This window comes from Gadus chalcogrammus, chromosome 12, assembly GCF_026213295.1.
Source record: "Gadus chalcogrammus isolate NIFS_2021 chromosome 12, NIFS_Gcha_1.0, whole genome shotgun sequence".
Lineage (NCBI taxonomy): Eukaryota > Metazoa > Chordata > Actinopteri > Gadiformes > Gadidae > Gadus > Gadus chalcogrammus.
The window spans coordinates 490,203-507,611 of NC_079423.1; the positions used below are offsets into that span (position 1 = coordinate 490,203).

At 42.8% G+C, this 17,409-nt stretch overlaps 1 protein-coding gene across 2 annotated transcripts in view; it reads left to right on the forward strand.

Annotated features, from left to right (window-relative positions):
* Positions 1-5,232: 5,232 nt before the first annotated feature.
* kdr (kinase insert domain receptor (a type III receptor tyrosine kinase)) overlaps positions 5,233-17,409 on the forward strand; it is a 39,066-nt gene continuing 26,889 nt past the window's right edge. Inside the window, exons 1-18 of one of the 2 annotated variants that reach the window (XM_056603191.1) lie at positions 5,233-5,738; positions 5,851-5,972; positions 6,218-6,386; positions 7,331-7,470; positions 7,921-8,104; positions 8,515-8,638; positions 10,761-10,927; positions 11,573-11,729; positions 12,752-12,872; positions 13,029-13,140; positions 13,391-13,735; positions 14,091-14,237; positions 14,347-14,478; positions 15,313-15,419; positions 16,055-16,190; positions 16,501-16,605; positions 16,712-16,825; positions 17,123-17,211. In XM_056603191.1, coding sequence (XP_056459166.1) covers positions 5,327-5,738; positions 5,851-5,972; positions 6,218-6,386; positions 7,331-7,470; positions 7,921-8,104; positions 8,515-8,638; positions 10,761-10,927; positions 11,573-11,729; positions 12,752-12,872; positions 13,029-13,140; positions 13,391-13,735; positions 14,091-14,237; positions 14,347-14,478; positions 15,313-15,419; positions 16,055-16,190; positions 16,501-16,605; positions 16,712-16,825; positions 17,123-17,211 — 2,883 coding nt within the window. In that variant the 5' untranslated portion in view covers positions 5,233-5,326. The remainder of the gene's footprint in view (positions 5,739-5,850; positions 5,973-6,217; positions 6,387-7,330; positions 7,471-7,920; positions 8,105-8,514; positions 8,639-10,760; positions 10,928-11,572; positions 11,730-12,751; positions 12,873-13,028; positions 13,141-13,390; positions 13,736-14,090; positions 14,238-14,346; positions 14,479-15,312; positions 15,420-16,054; positions 16,191-16,500; positions 16,606-16,711; positions 16,826-17,122; positions 17,212-17,409) is intronic. The other variant, XM_056603190.1, reaches the window with a different exon arrangement.

Sequence of the window (17,409 nt, forward strand, 5' to 3'; positions counted from 1 at the left end):
CATTGATATACCGTTTTTTGACAGTATTTGATTTTGTCTGTATGTCGGGAATAAAAGATATATTAAAGAAAACACAAAAGTGGTCAGACAAGGAAGGATCAGTCACAGAGAGATCAGAAACATTGAGGCCCTTTGTGATAACCAGGTCTAGAGTGTGGCCCTTACAATGAGTAGTCTCTTTCACATGTTGGGACAGTTCAAATGTGTCCAAAATGGTAAAAAGTTTTTTTGCACACTTGTCATTCAAATCATCAGTATGAAAATTGAAGTCACCAGTTATAACTAGACAGTCAAAGTCTGTGGAGATGCTAGACAATAATTCTGTGAATTCATCGAAAAAATTTGCAGAGTATGTGGGTGGCCTGTAAATAATTAATAGGAGTACTCTGGGGGAGCATTTCAATACAGCACAAAGGTATTCGAATGATGGAAAATCACCAAATAACATCTGTTTCCCCTGAAAATCATTTTTAAATATAACAGCAACCCCTCCACCTCTTTTTCCAGATCTACATGCATCAAAAAAGTTATAGTTGGGAGGAGTTGTCTCTATCAGAACGGTTGCACTGTTATTTTGTTCCAGCCATGTTTCAGTTAAAAACATAAAATCCAGTTTAGAGGTGGTAATAAAATCATTAACTAAAAATGATTTGTTATTAAGAGACCTAACATTAAGTAGACCCATCCTGATGGTGTTGTTGATAGGCTTTAAGGTTGTTTTTGGTTTGGAGGAAATATGTATGAGATTTGTGAGGTTAGCAGTGTGTCTACGTTTCCCTTTGTTTACTCTCTTAGTGGTTACAGCAGGAATGCAAAAGTTGCCATGTTTTGACATAGGCAACCTTGGGTTCAGCAGATTATGCGAAACGTCCTTTATACTTTGTCTACGGCTGAACCCTTTTTTGTCTCAGTAATACTCAGGACTACTATCAGTACAGGGAGGGGGCTGGGGCGCCCTCCGCTTTGGTGTTATCAGCCTGTGGGAATGACCTGGCGATGCTATCATTGACACAGATGCAAGTTTGATGCCTACATATTCATGTTTCTTAAATTCAGCTGGAAAATCGCAAAGGGAGGAGACAGTGGAGCTGGAGTTGTTGTGGCTATGGGAGAGATGAGGAGGGGGTTGGCCGTTCCTGGCCAAGCCAGCATCAGCGATGGGGGAGGGCACGGTGGCCATGGTGTCAGGCAGGCTGTTGTCTCTCTTCAAGGTCTTTGGTCTGTAATGCAGAGGAGGGGGGTGGCCGTTCCTCGTCAAGCCAGCATCAGCGATTGGGGAAGGCACAGTGTTGATGGCGTCGGGCGGGCTGTTGTCTCTCTTCAAGGTCTGTGGGCTGTCTGCTATCTGTGTGTCAGATAGTGGCAGAGTAGATGTGTGGGGGAGGCTGTAGTCTCGCTTCTTATCAACCTGTGCTCTGATTGCGGCCTGTGCGTCAGACCATGGCAAGATTGTGGCCTGTGCGTAAAGCGAGAAGAGAAGATTGTCCCTCAACAGTTTTGAGCCTAACCTGTTTGGGTGTAGGCCATCTGCTCTGAAAAGATATTTGCGCCCCCAGAATAAGTTGAAATTGTCAATGAAGCCCCTTCCTCTTTCATTGCAGACCCTGGAAAGCCATGTATTCAGTGCAAGTAGACGACTGAATCTGTTTATTCCCCTGTCAACTGATGGTATGGGTCCACTGATGAATGAGTTGATGTGTATTTTGTCCAGTGTATCTAATAGATCAGTGTAATCCCTCTTCAGAAGTTCTGACTGTTCTCTTTGAATATCATTAAATCCTGCATGCACAATAATCTGTGAGATTTTGGGGTTTTCCAATATGATTTTGGCTAGTTTATGGTTGATATCACTAACCATTCCATATGGGAAGTTGCATGTTTTGATCTTCTTACCGGTTATATCCTTGATGGTTGAGTCTCCTATAATCAGAGTGTCTGGTTCATCTGCTTCCTCTGAGATGGGCCCTTGTTGTACGGTGGCAGACACATGCGCAGCCCGCCTCCGTGGCGACTGGTTGTTCCATGTCTGTCCGTACCGTCTGTCCGGACACATTTCAGGGGTCAGGGGTGCACAGGTGGCCGAGGCATGCGCAGCTCGCCTCCCTGGCGACTGGTTCATGTTCCGTCTCTGTCCGCACTGTCCGTCCGGACGCATCTCGGGGCTCAGGGGTGCATGGGTGGCAGGCTCGTTCGTGGACTCTTGAAGTGGCAGGAACCGGTTCTTCAGTGGCAGGGTTAATTTCAGTGACTGGCTAATCCGGCTGATAACTTTAGCTTTGGGTAGTTTAGCATTTGGCGTTGAGTGATCTTGTTGATTCACTTTGGTATGTTGTTTTGGCTTAGCGCCGACTCTGTGCCAGTGAAACGCAGCTGGAACTGTCTCTCTCTTGTCCAGCTTCGGGAAGGATACAGTGTAGCTTTGATCATCTTGCTGTATCTGAGTGAGCTCAGCAAACTCACCCATCGGCACTGTATCCTGTAGGGGTCCTTTGCATTTTTCTAATGCTGCTAGTCTCGTTTCAATTAAAGCCACCCTCTGTTGCATTTTGGTGCAGTCTGTGCATTTCCCAGTCTCCGTGCCTGAGATATCCGAGTACAGAGGCATGTTGGCGATAGGAAAGTCCAAGGCTTTTTCTGCGGTCTGATCCGGGAGTAAAAAGTGCCAAAATGTATTGTTGAATCAAGCGATGGAGGACGACGAAAACAAACTATATACTGTTAGGTATTATGATCATGAAATAAAATAAGATAAAGTAGATCTAAATGATGAATTAAGCAGTTTTTTCCAATGCCTAGCGGAGCTTCGGGAAACATGACCTCTCTCTGCTGCTGCCTCTATCTAGAAACGGGTGGCCAAAAGCTGTCATTTGTTAGTTATCACAGACAATTTTCAACAATGAATGATCTGTACGGAGCTCCATAAGGGACATTTGGGAGAACGCTCCGGGACAGAACCTTAGTTTGGAAGTTGTGCTTATAGTGACACGACAAATAGGCTACTTCCAATTGAAATACAAAATTTAGAAAATAGGCCTACGTGTCCCTGATCACGTTTCAATAGATGAAATAACGTGACAGTGTCACGTATTTTCGTGAGACCTGGGCCCCGTTTCCCGAAAGCATCTTTAGCAAGAAGTGGATCGCAGAGTGGGTCGTACGAGCATCGTACAGTTTTCACACCGTTTCCCGAAAGCATCTTTGGTAACGAACGTCTTGAAAACGCTCGTAGCTAACGAGTGCTCCAGGGTACTCGTAGGACGCTAAGAGCCTCGTTAGCCTACTATAGCCTCAGTGGCGTAACCAGCGGACATTCCTAGTATTGGATGCGTTTTATTATAACACATTGGTAATGGTGTATCACGTGCGTCTGAGCCTAATGTGGGCCATTATGTTCTTAGTTTGAGAGACAGTCCAGGAAATGTTTGAGCAGGCAGCGCACTTAAAATGTGTGAGAGAAAGTGGGGGGGATTTGTGCAGACTGACATAGGCTACTCATAAAACGTAGCCTAAAATAATGTAAAAAAAAAAAAAAAAAAAAAAAAAAAAAAAATTATTAATTCTAAAAATATTAAAAAAAATTCAAAGGAGCAGGCAAAAGGCTGGGATATGGTGGGGATTGGTCACTTTGACGGGAATGTTAAGTGACATGTGGGAGGGTGGAGGGGGTTAAAAAAAAGTCTCAATCACTCTTCGACGTGCATGAAAACCAGCCGCGTAGTTATGAGGGAGGCCGTCCTCACACCGATCTTCCTCGTCGTCATCGTCCTCAATGTCCTCCGGTTCAACCAAAGCTGCCCCAGCCTTAGCTGCAATGTTGTGCAACATAGCTGTCACACTTATCACAGCGCATGACTTGGCCGGCGAAAACTGGAGCACTCCGCTGGACTTGTGAAGGCATCTAAAGCGCAACTTCCACCTCCCGATCGTGCGCTCAGGATTAGGACTGATATATATGTCGGCCTAGGCTTAATCAATTGTGTTTTAATATCTTTAGCATTCATATTATTGCAATCTATACTTTTCGTAGGCTACTCTGCGGTTGGCCTGGATGGGGAGATATTTTAACCCTTTTTAACCCCATTTTCCTCCGACATTCCTGCGTCTCCCCCTGCGTCATAGCCCGTTTCGGCACCATGTCAGTGGACAGGTACAATCGTCGTGAGTGCAGGGAATGCGTGTTCACGTTGAGAGGAGTATCGGGAAACGCTCCAAAGAAATTATCGATGGTTCGAAAGATCCATCGGGAGAATGATCTTACGAGCGAAGATCCATCGATATCGGGAAACGGGGCCCAGGTTTCTAGCGTGTGCATGGGTTGAATTGCATGTGTCTCACGCCGAATGCATGAGACTTGAGAGCCCTGTACTTACATGATACAAACCAGCACCGCAAACGTTCTCTCCCGCTTGAGATGACGTCTTTCTTTATAGGTACATGGGTCTGATGCGCCGATTTCCCATGCTGATATTTCCGGAGATTCTCGGGCATCTTCGACAATTTGGCTATAGATTGTCTCATTACCCGCTAAATAATATAATTATAGCCTAATTATATATATAGCCTATATATATATATATAGGCAATATATATAATTAGGCAATATATATATATATAGCATTTGTGGTTTTGGCATAAACATAACTAGGGTGCACTGTAGAACACCCTTTCTAAAGCCTCTCTCTCGCTCTCTCTCTCTGTCCCTCCCTCTCTCTCTTTCTCTCTCTCTCGTACCGTTTTGTGGAGCACGTTAATTGTCTGAGAACACTCCCATTCAGAATGCATTGGTTTACATTTCGTTCTGTGTAGCAAAAAAGTCGGACTATCGTGCTCTGGAACACGCTTCAATAGATTAACGTTCGTGCGCATGAGCACGAAATCGCGTGATACCGGGTTGGTGTCTACAACTTCACTGAAGTTGTGCAACTTCACTGAAAACACTATTCCATGTGTGAATTAAGTCATATTATAGGCCATAAACTGCCATTTGAAGTTTGAAAATTCATGTGCATGCATCTGTCTAATCGGAGACTGCAAACGCGCTGTCAAAATATCAACTTGTCAGGTTCAAATGCGCTCATGGATCTTAAAGGTGATGGGAAATGGCATCTCGTAATTATAACATAAAGATCTCGTAATTATGAGCTAATTATCTCGTAATTATGAAATAAATAATGATCTCGTCATTATCAGATAAGCATCTCGTAATTATGACAAAGATCTCGTAATTATGAGATATTTTCTCATAATTATGAAATATTTATGTCTCAATTACGAGATAACATGATTCCTTTTTTTTGTGATGTGATTGCAATGCACCACCATTATTATGTCACAAAAACTCATCAGTATCATGTATGCAACTGACTTACATTTTAGAGTGTACGTTTGTGTGTGTGTGTGTGTGTGTGTGTGTGTGTGTGTGTGTGTGTGTGTGTGTGTGTGTGTGTGTGTGTGTGTGTGTGTGTGTGTGTGTGAGTTTGTGAGTTTGTGTGCGGTTGTATTTACGCCATATGATTATCTGTTCTTGCCTCACAGAGGTCACCAGAACCTAAAGTGGACCACCCCTTTAACAAGCAGTCAAATCTCCGTTGTGGACTGTAGTGGGTCAGGGCTATTCTGCTCCACACTGGTGATCACTAGTGCAACAGCCAACGAGACCGGACTGTACCGATGCTTCTTCAAAGACCTGAAGGTGGAGGACGATAAAACCTCAGCATCTGTTTATGTCTTTGTTCATGGTACGACTTCTTTCAACCAGCAAGTGGGGATTAGGGGTAACTACTGCTAAATGTTTTCAACACTGTTTCTGCTATAAATTGTAATACATGTTTCTGCGTTTTTTGGTTCTAGATTACAAAGTGCCCTTTGTGCTGTCTGAGAAGGAGTATGAAGTAGTGTTCATCCGCGAGGGACAGCCGGTGGTCATCCCGTGCCGTGGTTCAGTGGAGGATCTTAACGTAACGCTCCATACTGTAAGAGACAATGACTTTTGAATAACCTGCTTATAATTATGTTTCTGGGTCAACGCCCTGCCTACCTCGAGCCATCCTTGAGCTGCCTATATATTTGTATATAAAGTGTCTAATTTTATGAGTCAATCATACTATTTGGTGAGGTCGTATTTGAGATACATCAGTGCAACTAATGAACCGGACATGACAAGTGACAGAGATTTCATTGTAGGATGCTTATGTGTGTTTCTTAAACCGTTCATCAGAAGTTTCCACCAAAGGAGTATAATGCCAATGGGAAGGATTCTGTGTGGGAGGCCCGGACTGGCTTCACCATCCCAAGTCAACTGATCAGATTCGCTGGAGTGGTTTTTTGTCAAACTAAGCTTGCCAACCAGACATTCAAGTCGCCATACTACATCGTAGCCGTCGTTGGTAAGATAAAAAAGTAAACCATGGACTGTTCATGTATTTTCTAGGAGATTTCATAGAGATGCAAAGTTGGGGAGCTATATGTGAGGTGAGGGTATTGGTGCAAGATGTAAAAACCCTCATTGAGACCCTCATGCGACGAGTTTATTCCTAAAACTGACATGTATGCCATCCTTGATTCATCTTTACTACAAGCAGTTGTAAACTACCGAGAACAAATCCTGGTTCGTCAAAAAAAGGCCATGGTGCAAGACTTTGTACATAATCCTGAGCTGAGAATACCAGGGAACCTGGTATTTTTCCAGAATTACTTGTTAAAATCCTGAGGTCTCTGTATTGTATTTTCCATAAACCACACAGCCTAACACAAACAACCAACTCAAGGTTTTCAACAAAACCTATTATATACACAGTAATGGTGAAATATTTCCCTCCAAGTAAGTGATCTGAAGTATGTAGTTATACTCTTTACCATCTTATCTCTTTTGGATAAAGAACTTAGGATCCAATGTAGCCATCAGGCAAGTCTAGAACTCGTAGTTATCTACTGCTGCACTTAATATATAACGTATTATATATTATTTCTGCACATATACAACAAACGTTTAAAAAAAGAAATCAAGGTTGCTGTTATTTGTATTAACGAATACAATTACTTTTATATAATTGTTTCCATTGATATATTTGTGTTTTATTGTTCTGCTGCCTTCACAACCACGTCTATGCCTAACCCCAAACTGCTGTCACTTACAGTCTCTGATTACTGGTTCATTAATAACTAATAACTTAAAATACCATTCAGTTTTAGTTAATCTCAGGCAGTAAGTACAAGTTTGGCTAAGCAATGAGGAATATAACCATCATATGAGGTGGGAACAAGAGGCCATCACCTCCAAGCAATACTGCCAGCCATGGCCTTCCACTCAGCTCTCCCTCCCTTTCCCCAGGATACAAGATCCATGAGCTCATGCTGACCCCTCCACACGTTCGGCTGTCTGTCGGGGAGCGGCTGGTACTCAGCTGTACGGCCAGTACTGAGCTCAATGTGGGCATTGACTTTAACTGGACTCACTCGGGCCAGCGCCTGGTCAGTAGTACCTTCTTAACACTTGAACTCTACACACATGACCAAGACCCTTTTACCTTTTTGTAGCAGGGCACGGGTAGTACACTATACTAGTGAGGATAGGTCTACTATTCTGTGTCCTCGTATACAGGAGCAGACCCATAATTAGAGAGCGACACCTGTGATTTTTCCTTCTGTGACACCGTTGTGAAAAGTGTCTGTTGCCTTCGATAAACCTTCTTATGTAATATAAGATAAACATACCAGAGATGTGATATACCTCTTCCGTTTCATTCCTCGCTTGCAGCGTATTCCTCCTTAGGTTTATTTTGAAGCATGTCTATTCATAAGACCAAATTTCAAAGTCAACCAGACTATCTGTGGGAACAGAGGATCTATCCAGTTATTTTTTGTAAATGATGAATGATTTGATCTTCATGGTATCTCAGTCATCTCATTCACCCCCCTCAGACCACAAAAAATGGCTCAGAGGATTTTCACAAAAAGGCCAATAAAGTCAGGCTGTGGAACTCTCTGGAACTGTCCAACACGCTCACCGTTGACAACGTGACGGTCGACCACACGGGGGAGTACACCTGCACAGCGTCAAGCGGTCAGATGGAAAAGAGTGCCTCAGCCTTCCTCAAGGTTTACGGTAGGCCCTGTGCTAATCTAATGCCCAGACCAAGGGTATCCTGGAAATACACACATGCTATGAAAATACTTTGCAATCCTTTACTCAATGTGATCATAACAAAAGTGAAACATTTGTTTGTTTATAATGCCAATGAAGTCCTCATGTGTTTTACTTCCTTGTGGTTTTCTGCGTCCTTAATTCTTGAAGGTCAATCTTTTCAGATTCAATATTCCTGGTGTTTTGTTATGGTCTAATCTACAGGGCTCTTAATTTACTTTTTTGTTGACCAAAGGCTTGTTCTCTTATTTTTCCAGAATTACTTGTTAAAATATACACAGATTGTATATGCGGTTGGGTGAATACATATTGTACTAAACACTTTGGTATGTGGTGCAGTTGACCGAGTGCTCTGTTGGTCTGTATTGTAGAAAAACCGTTCATTGAGTTGAAGGACCCTCGTGCAAATTTGATAGAGCTGACCGTTGGCGACCACACCGCAGAGCCCCTCGTTCCCTTCAAGTACGAGGCCTACCCTGAGCCCTCCATCCAGTGGTACGGTGACCGCTGCATCAGAGCACAACAAATACATTAAACAAACAAATATACATCCCTAAAATCATTGAAAATATAATTAAACAGACTGAAATGACAATATTTTGTGATTATTTCCTTATCCATATGCCTTCCTTATCCAGGAAGGCAAGGCAACTTTATTTATATAGCACTTTTCATACACGAGGTAGACTCAAAGTGCTTCACATATATACATTTTCATACAATAAAATTAAATAGTTGATATGTAAAAGAAAACATAGGCAAAGGTAAAAACATGATAAAATAGATAGAAAATAAAGGCAAAGCATTTTTTGCAATACATTGCACTTTTAGAAAGTGCAATGTATTTAAGATCAGATCCTGTATCTCTCTGGTATCAGATCAACAGTCTCTCTGGTATCAGATCATGTATCTCTCTGGTATCAGATCAACAGTCTCTCTGGTATCAGATCATGTTTTTCTTGTATCAGAACAACAGTCTCTCTGGTATCAGATACTTACATTCACAGTGTTTATTCAGTGATTTAGCAGAAAGCTAAAGCAAATTTAAAAGTCTTCAGTCTTGTTTTAAAAGTGGTAAGGGTTGAGGCAAGTCTTAAATCCTCAGGGATTTTATTCCAGCTATTTGTTGCATATTAACTACATCCTGCTTTCCCATGTTTCGTGTTTACTCTTGGGATAATTAACAGATTGGCCTCAGAAGATCTAGAAGGCATATATATTGGAAGCATATCAGTTACATATTTTGGCCCTAAACCAGGGATTTATAGGTTATGACATACAGGGAGCCAATGTAATGATTTAAGAAATGTTTTCATATGTTGGTCTTTGTTAGAACTCTAGCACTAGCATTCTGAACAGGCTGTATTGGCCTTAGAGTTTTTTTTGGGACACCTGTAAGGAGACCATTTGTGGTAATCAAGCTTATTAGTGATAAAGGTATGTACATGTACGTGTATGTACGTTTTTTTCTTAGTCTTCGGTGGACATGAACTCACTAGATCTTGCTACGTTTTTAAGGTGATAATATGCAGATGTTGTAACTGATTTAATGTGACTGTCGAAATGTAAATGTGAATCCATGATAATCCCTAGATTTCTGGCTTTGATTGAGGCTTTCAGGGACAGAGGGAAAGTGTTGGGTTACTTCAAGCCTTTCATTTTTAGCAGCAAATACAATTATCTTGGTTTTGTCCTCATTTACTTGAAGAAAATTTCGGCACATACAGTCTTTGACTTATTCAATTTACTGGCACAATAGATCTATGTCCCGATAGTCATTTGGTGATAGCGATACATAGATTTACATTTCATCAGCATAGCAATGATAGTCAATGTTGTTATTTTTTATGATTTGCCCTAGTGGGAGTATGATGTTGAATAAAGAGGGTCCTAAGATCGAACCTTGTGGGATTCCACATGTCACGTTGGTTGATTCTGATACAAAGTCGCCGACTCGCCAATCGAAACGAAGTAGTTCCTATTTTGTAGGTAGGACCTAAACCAATTTAAGACTGTGCCTGAAAGCCCCACCCTCTTTTCTAATTTGTCCAACGGTATTGTATGGTCTACAGTGTTCAATGCAGCACTGAGGTCTAGTAACATTAGCATTGAGATTTTGCCCGAGTCTGTGCTAAGGCGGACGTCCTTTACAACTTAATAAAGGCGGTCTCGGTGCTGTGAAGGTGTCGAAATCCTGATTGGAAGGTGTCATAGCAACCAGTTGATGACAGGAAGTGATTAAGTTGCTGGAGGACAACTTTCTCAATGATTTTACTTATGAAGGGAGAATTGATATTGGTCTGTAGTTGTTAATAATAGAGGCATCTAGGCTCCGCTTTTTTAAAAGGGGTTTAACAACTGCAGTTTTCAAGGCTTTTTCGGAATTTGCCTGATTAGAGAGAGTTGTTAACTATTTGCAATATGTCTATTGCTAGGCAGTCAAAACCATTCTTAAAGAGGTTGGTATGTAAAGTATCAAGGCAAAAGGAGATTGGCTTTAGTTGTGCTACTGTTACCACAAGAGTAAAGGAAATTAAATTTTTGATAGTTAGAGGGCCCAAATTGCACTGATTTTCTCGTGTTGAACCACACCCCATGCCTCTTTCTGTCTGTTCAGGTATAAGGATGGCCTGCCAATTAAGGTTGATTACAGGGTCATGCCGAAGAACGGGAGCCTGGTGATCCATGGGGTCTTGGAGAAGGATGCAGGGAACTACACCGTGGTGCTGACCAACAATCTCACCAATGACAAAGAGAGCCACACATTTCAGCTCATTGTCAATGGCATGTACTCTACTACTAATCGAGTCCAATTGACTCTTTTCATAGGGGCAGGGGTCAATCATCATGAGCGACAGTAATATGGCTGAAATGACATATCACGATATAACTTGATCATATTGGTCGATATCGATAACCATTGATAATTGTAATGACCTAAAATGACTAGGAATTACCATGCTGGATTTAAACACTTCTGTTTAACACTTAATATGACCTTCAACATTGATAAATACTCCAATTTCGATAAATGAAATACCCTCATATATTGTAAATAAGTATGAAACCGGGTTTGTGTAACAAACCCACTTGCTAGATTCGGTGGTCCAGTCTCTTATCGATATATAAACATGATTTATATTGATATTGATCAAAAGTCTATTACGATACGATGATTTATTGTTTTATAGCCCAGGCCTAGCGACACCTGTGTTTATTCTATGATGATTCCTGTTTTTAAATGTTTTTTGAAGAGCATGACTCAGATCAATGGCATTAGATAAAGTCTGTTGCTATAGAATAGGCTCGAAAGGAGACAGAACAATTTCGAAAGGTTTTTCATATGGATCTTTTTAGACCAGCCAAACATTCCAGTCTTTAACTGTGAACTTTGCCCAGTATGTTAATGCTCCTCGCATTGTTGTACAGTGCCACCACACATCATCGAGAAAGAGGTTGCGGTGGACACGGACGTGTATACATACGGCAGCAGGGCCACCCTCAGGTGCACCGCCCGGGGATTCCCCATCCCCTCACACATCCAGTGGGAGTGGATGTCCCGGGAAGACTGCCCACAGGCCTTTCAGTGAGCCACACACACACACGCAGAGAGAGAGAGAGAAAGAGAGAGAGAGAGAGAGAGAGAGAGAGAGAGAGAGAGAGAGAGAGAGAGAGAGAGCCCTTCCACCCTCCATTGTCAACACAGTGTTATTTTAGACCTGGAACAGCAGATTTCATGATGGTGATAGAAACGACAGGGAAGGAGACAATGAGAGTGAACTGTGGCCCGATGAAGATTGACAGATTTGATTCATTCTTCTTACAATGGGCCCTTTTTAATAACCTCCTTTATTCAGACTTGTTGAAACCGAAACATATATTTAGTAAACGCATTCTCACTTATAATCACAATTGCCGTCATTCTATCGTCTTGCTGTTTAGAGACAGTGACGATAACCATTAGCTGTTAGCTATTTGTTGTGCCTGGATTGCAGCACATGAGAACTTGAGGGGGGGGGGGGGGTAAACATTAATTACATAAAGGTTTCCTCCCAGGTAAAGTGCTGTGAGAAGAAGCTATGGTGATGGAAGCAGGCAGGACATTGTAGCGACTCCAGACCAGAAAGGAGCTTATCTTAAGCATGCACATCACTTCCTACACCTTAACACTGTGCTTCCTGTTGATCCTCTGGTGCTCTCATATCAAACCAGGCTTCTTCCTGTCAAGTCCACTTCTCTGCTCCGTGATTTCCTCTCCTCCCTTCTTATCAAATGCTCTTGTTTCACGTATTTTCTCTGTAGTGCATCTTAGAATTCGCTCCATCAGGCTTCTTTCTCCTATATTTGGTAGCAGATCTTATCACAGTCTCTATATTCATTGTTTAAAAGAGTTGATAAATAATAAAAAAATATATACAGAATACACAGTGTATTATGCCTCCTATAAAACCGTTGTTACAGGAGATGATTCATCTTTGATTAAATATAACATCTAAATGGTTAGACTTAAAAAAAAAATGGAGTAAAGAAAATATCTTTACTCCAAGTCTTAAAGAAAATATTGTGATTGGAGTTGCATTAGATCCTTTCCGGGTCCTTTTACAATAGGTCAGGGATGGCCGTATCAGAGGTCAACTTAGATGAGTGCACCAGCTGGAGGCATATCAGCAACGGCACAGAACACAACCCTATGGATGGAATCACCATCGACCCTGAACGTGATCATAAGGTACACCCCTATTCATTTCACCAGCAAGATACTACTGCCAGGCCACCATCTATTCCTAATTAATCAGTCGCCTAAACATTGGTTAGGGTCAAAGTTGTCGCTGTATTTCTCATTCAAATGACCTGCCACTTAATGAGTCTGCCTCTGTTCATGAAGAAAATCGTGAGTTCTTTGAAGATCAACAAAGCTGAGGTCCACGCTCTGTACAGATGCCTGGCTGCCAATAAAAAAGGACAAGATTCACGCGTAATCTTCTTCCATGTGACCCGTAAGAAGCCTTTTTCATGGTTAATGTTTCATGTGGCTGTCTGGCAACAAAATTGCCAGACAGCCAAACCAAAGCATTTTTCTGTTTAAATGGATGCATGTACAGCTAGAGAGTCAAAGGAACCCAATTACCACAGAAGAGTATGGAACATTTAAAAAAAGGTTCCAGGAAACTCTTTCCATCAAACACTACTTTAGTTTGGTGGGATCCCTCAACGCTACTGTTGACGCTACATCTTATTTCTCCGCAGGTGGCCTGGAGCTAACCGTGTCTCCATCCAGTGAGCCCATAGAGGAGGAGCCGGTGGTTCTGAGGTGCAAGGCGGACAGGCTCATCTACAGGAACCTGGCCTGGTTCCGCTTGTCCGGCGCCTTTGACTCGGAGAGCACCACATCGGTCCAGCCGTGCCGCTCGCTGACCCTGGCCCAGCTTCCCCTCTCCCAGGCCGCTCTGTCATGCCTGCCGGGCGCCAAGCTCAGCCTGGAGCTGCCACTGGCCAGCGCGTCGCGGCATGACGAGGGCATGTACGTCTGCCAGGTGGAGAACATCAAAACACGGGAGAAGATCTGCCTGCTGCGCAGCCTGACTCTCAGAGGTACATGCTCGCCGCTCTTTCTGCTTAGTCTTTATTTATTTATTTTACTGGCTAAACGTCAAATAAAGATTTTAAATTCACATATTCTTTGCTTCTTAAGGTTTAGTCCTCATGTTCCTTATCATGTTAGGAGTGTAATCTGTGAGGAATGCCATAGTCATCCATCTTTTGAGTTTTGAGTTTGATCTTTCCTGATCTGTTCGGGCAATAATTAAGCCTGTTAAGCACAGGTGGGTGAACCTACAGCACCTTAAACAAAGCATACTTGAGTGAAGAAACAAAGCTAATGTGCATTGGAAAAGTGTCAAGCAAAGAAATGCTTGACGTGAATTTGCATCTGCAACCTTGACTATAGCTCTGGAGCCTGCAAGGATTCTGAATAACATGACTGACCAGAAGGTAAACATGAGCAGCACGATGGTGTTCACGTGCGACGTCACGGGCACCCCTCACCCCAGCGTGGTTTGGACCAAGAACAACCACACCGTTCTGGAAGGTTCCGGTGAGAGCGGGACCAACAGGCTACATCCAAACCATTCAGCAATAAGGTGTCTGTATCTGCACCGTTCCCTCCAAATCCAGGCTAACATGCTGTTGCAAACTGTTTCCAGGAGTTATTCTGAGCGAACGGAACCAACGGTTGACCATCCAGCGTGTGAAGGAGGAGGACAGTGGTCTGTACACATGCACTGCGTGTAACAAGCGTTCCTGTGACTCCTCCCAGGCCTTCCTGACCACAGAAGGTAAACATTGCCTACATCACCCTCATCGTTACAAAGCAGTGCGTACCGTTAAATGCTCTTCAGAAATGTCTAGCATTTCCTGCTGGGTAGTTTGGAAACGACAACATCGTCCTTTATTTTAACCTTCAACCCCTACGCTCTCTTCACATTGTCTCAAGGTTTTCCCCCTTTTTGCCCAGGAGGGAGGAGCATTTTTAAATATCAAATTCTGTGTGTAAGAATAACCTCACTTGTTCCGGTAGGGGAAGTTGACCCCCGTTAAAAAATCCTACAGGCAGTTTAGGAAAAAACATAACAATGAAGAGATTTCAGGACAATGGGAGAGGTCCCCCACCCCCCACTCCCTCTATACTGAACCCATGCCGGGACAAACAACAAATGGTCTCACTCCAATCAAGGTCTACGTGACCATAATGCCACTAGCCTGGTCAGTACACACATCCCCTCCTGGGCCGCTGACAGAATAATAAGCATAAACAGAGCATAAGAAGAAACAGGGAATGATTGGGATCATGAGTGAAAATGAGAGGGGTTGGGGACCATGGTGGGCCCAGATTGTTGTTATGACTAGATACACTTCCAGCCTAGACTTCTTCCTTCAGCCATGGTCACGTGCACGCACATGCACATGCACACACACACAGCAATTACAACCAACCTCTCCTCACATCATTATTGTCAACAAATGCCAAAAGTATGGGAGTCATGTTAATGTTTTAACACTGTCCACTTTTGTTTCTAAAGTCTTAGTAGAATAGTCCATGGCTATGCAACCCAATACTGTGATGGCTTTGTTAATAAAGAGCGTAATTTCCCAATGGCTGTTGTTTTTAGGGGCGGAGGAGAAGACCAATGTGGAGCTGATTGTGCCTATTGGCTGTGTGGTCATTGCCATGTTTTTCTGGCTGCTGATAGTCTTCGTCATCCGAGGAAGAAAGAGGGTACAACTAATTGAGCATAACTCTCTCTCACACACACAGACCCAAACGCAAGCATGTACGGATGCATGCACACACACACACTCCCTTTACTAGCACAACACTCAAACAAGCAGACAAGACACAAAGCCAAAAGGACACATTCAGGCAATCAACAACATAGACACACTTACCAAAACATAGACCACTGTAACCGGTTGATTAAAACTAACAAGGCTGGCTCATGACGGCACCTCTGCTATTGTTTCACTAAAACAACAGTCCGATCTCTCCTCCCACACACAGCCTTTCTAAACCTAACCCTCAGAAGAGGGTCAGGGTCATTAGCAAAGTCCTGTTTATTGTGTACAAACAATTACCAGAAATGACCAGTGATGACCTCTTTGGTTTGTGAATGTCCACTCTGTCAGCAACACACCAACACGCCAACTCATTCACTCACCGTCTCTCACTGTCTCTCACTCACTCACTGTCTACCTTCCTGTCTGTCTGTCTGTCTGTCTGTCTGTCTGTCTGTCTGTCTGTCTGTCTGTCTGTCTGTCTGTCTGTCTGTCTGACTGACTGACTGACTGACTGACTGACTGACTGACTGACTCAATGACACTCTCTCACCCTCCCACTCTCTGTCTCTCTCTCAGCCTACCGGTGAGGACGTGAAGACGGGCTACCTGTCTATGATCTTGGACTCTGAGGACATGCCAGTGGATGAGCAGTGTGAGCGGCTCACGTATGATGCCAACAAGTGGGAGTTTCCCCAGGACAGGCTGAAACTAGGTGACCCACAATCAAGACCATGTCACGCATAACCAGTGTTAAGCATAGGGGCAGGATAATGGAGCAAACCTCAATGTTCTCAGTCAAGCAACCTTACCTGAACCTTACCTTCTCATTAATGATATCTCGTAGAAAGAGATCACTGGAAGACCATATGGAAATATGGGTTGTGTAAATGACTAACATTTCATCCATACATTTATGTTTGCTATGCATTTAATCGCTTCATCCATTGGGAGTTACCATTCACGCTGCTGCATAAAAGCTAAGCCAAGCTATTTTGAATGACTTCATATTATTTGTTACAAAGGCGATCCTTTGGGGCGAGGTGCGTTTGGTCAGGTGGTGGAGGCCGCTGCTTTTGGCATCGAGAAAAACACCACGTGTACAACTGTTGCTGTCAAAATGCTGAAAGGTACAAATAAACAGGGTAGAGAGAAACCCTAACTGTTTCATTGAAAACAAAGTGGCAATGACAAATGTAGAGGCAATAAAGGAAAATACTATTTGGTGTGCTACAGAAGGGGCCACATCGAGTGAGTACCGGGCGCTGATGTCCGAGCTGAAGATCCTCATACACATCGGTCACCATCTAAATGTGGTCAACCTTCTGGGAGCCTGCACCAAGCCGGGGGGTGAGTCCTCATAGCAATCGTACTACTAGAAAACATTGCCTCCTCCTCAGTATCTTCATTGTGACATTCTTCTGGTATGCACCAATGAGGAAGGACATCATACGGCCCCTTTATTAGTACTGCTACTTGTTCATTGGTTATCATGATTGGTTATTATCTGCTTGTCGTCAAATTAGACATATGTTTTAAGCACCTGAGAAATAATATATATGTCTAGCTCTTTATGGTTGGTCTCCCCACAAAATGTCACATTCACTTTTTCTGAATGTTCTCTATTCTCTCCCTTTCTCTACTCAGGACCATTGATGGTGATTGTAGAGTATTGTAAAAACGGCAACCTGTCCAGCTACTTAAAGAGCAAGCGTGGAGAGTACAGTCCCTTCAAGGTAACCCTGCTGATGTCACCATGCATGCAACACTATGACCAAACACACACTCAAGAAGTATGCTCCAGTTACAACACAGCAGAACAAATTTGTGCACAGAAAAAAACTATTCTTTATAAACTATATATTATATTATATTATATTATATTATATTATATATATATAGTTTAGCAAGAATTGCCTTCATGCTTTTTAGAT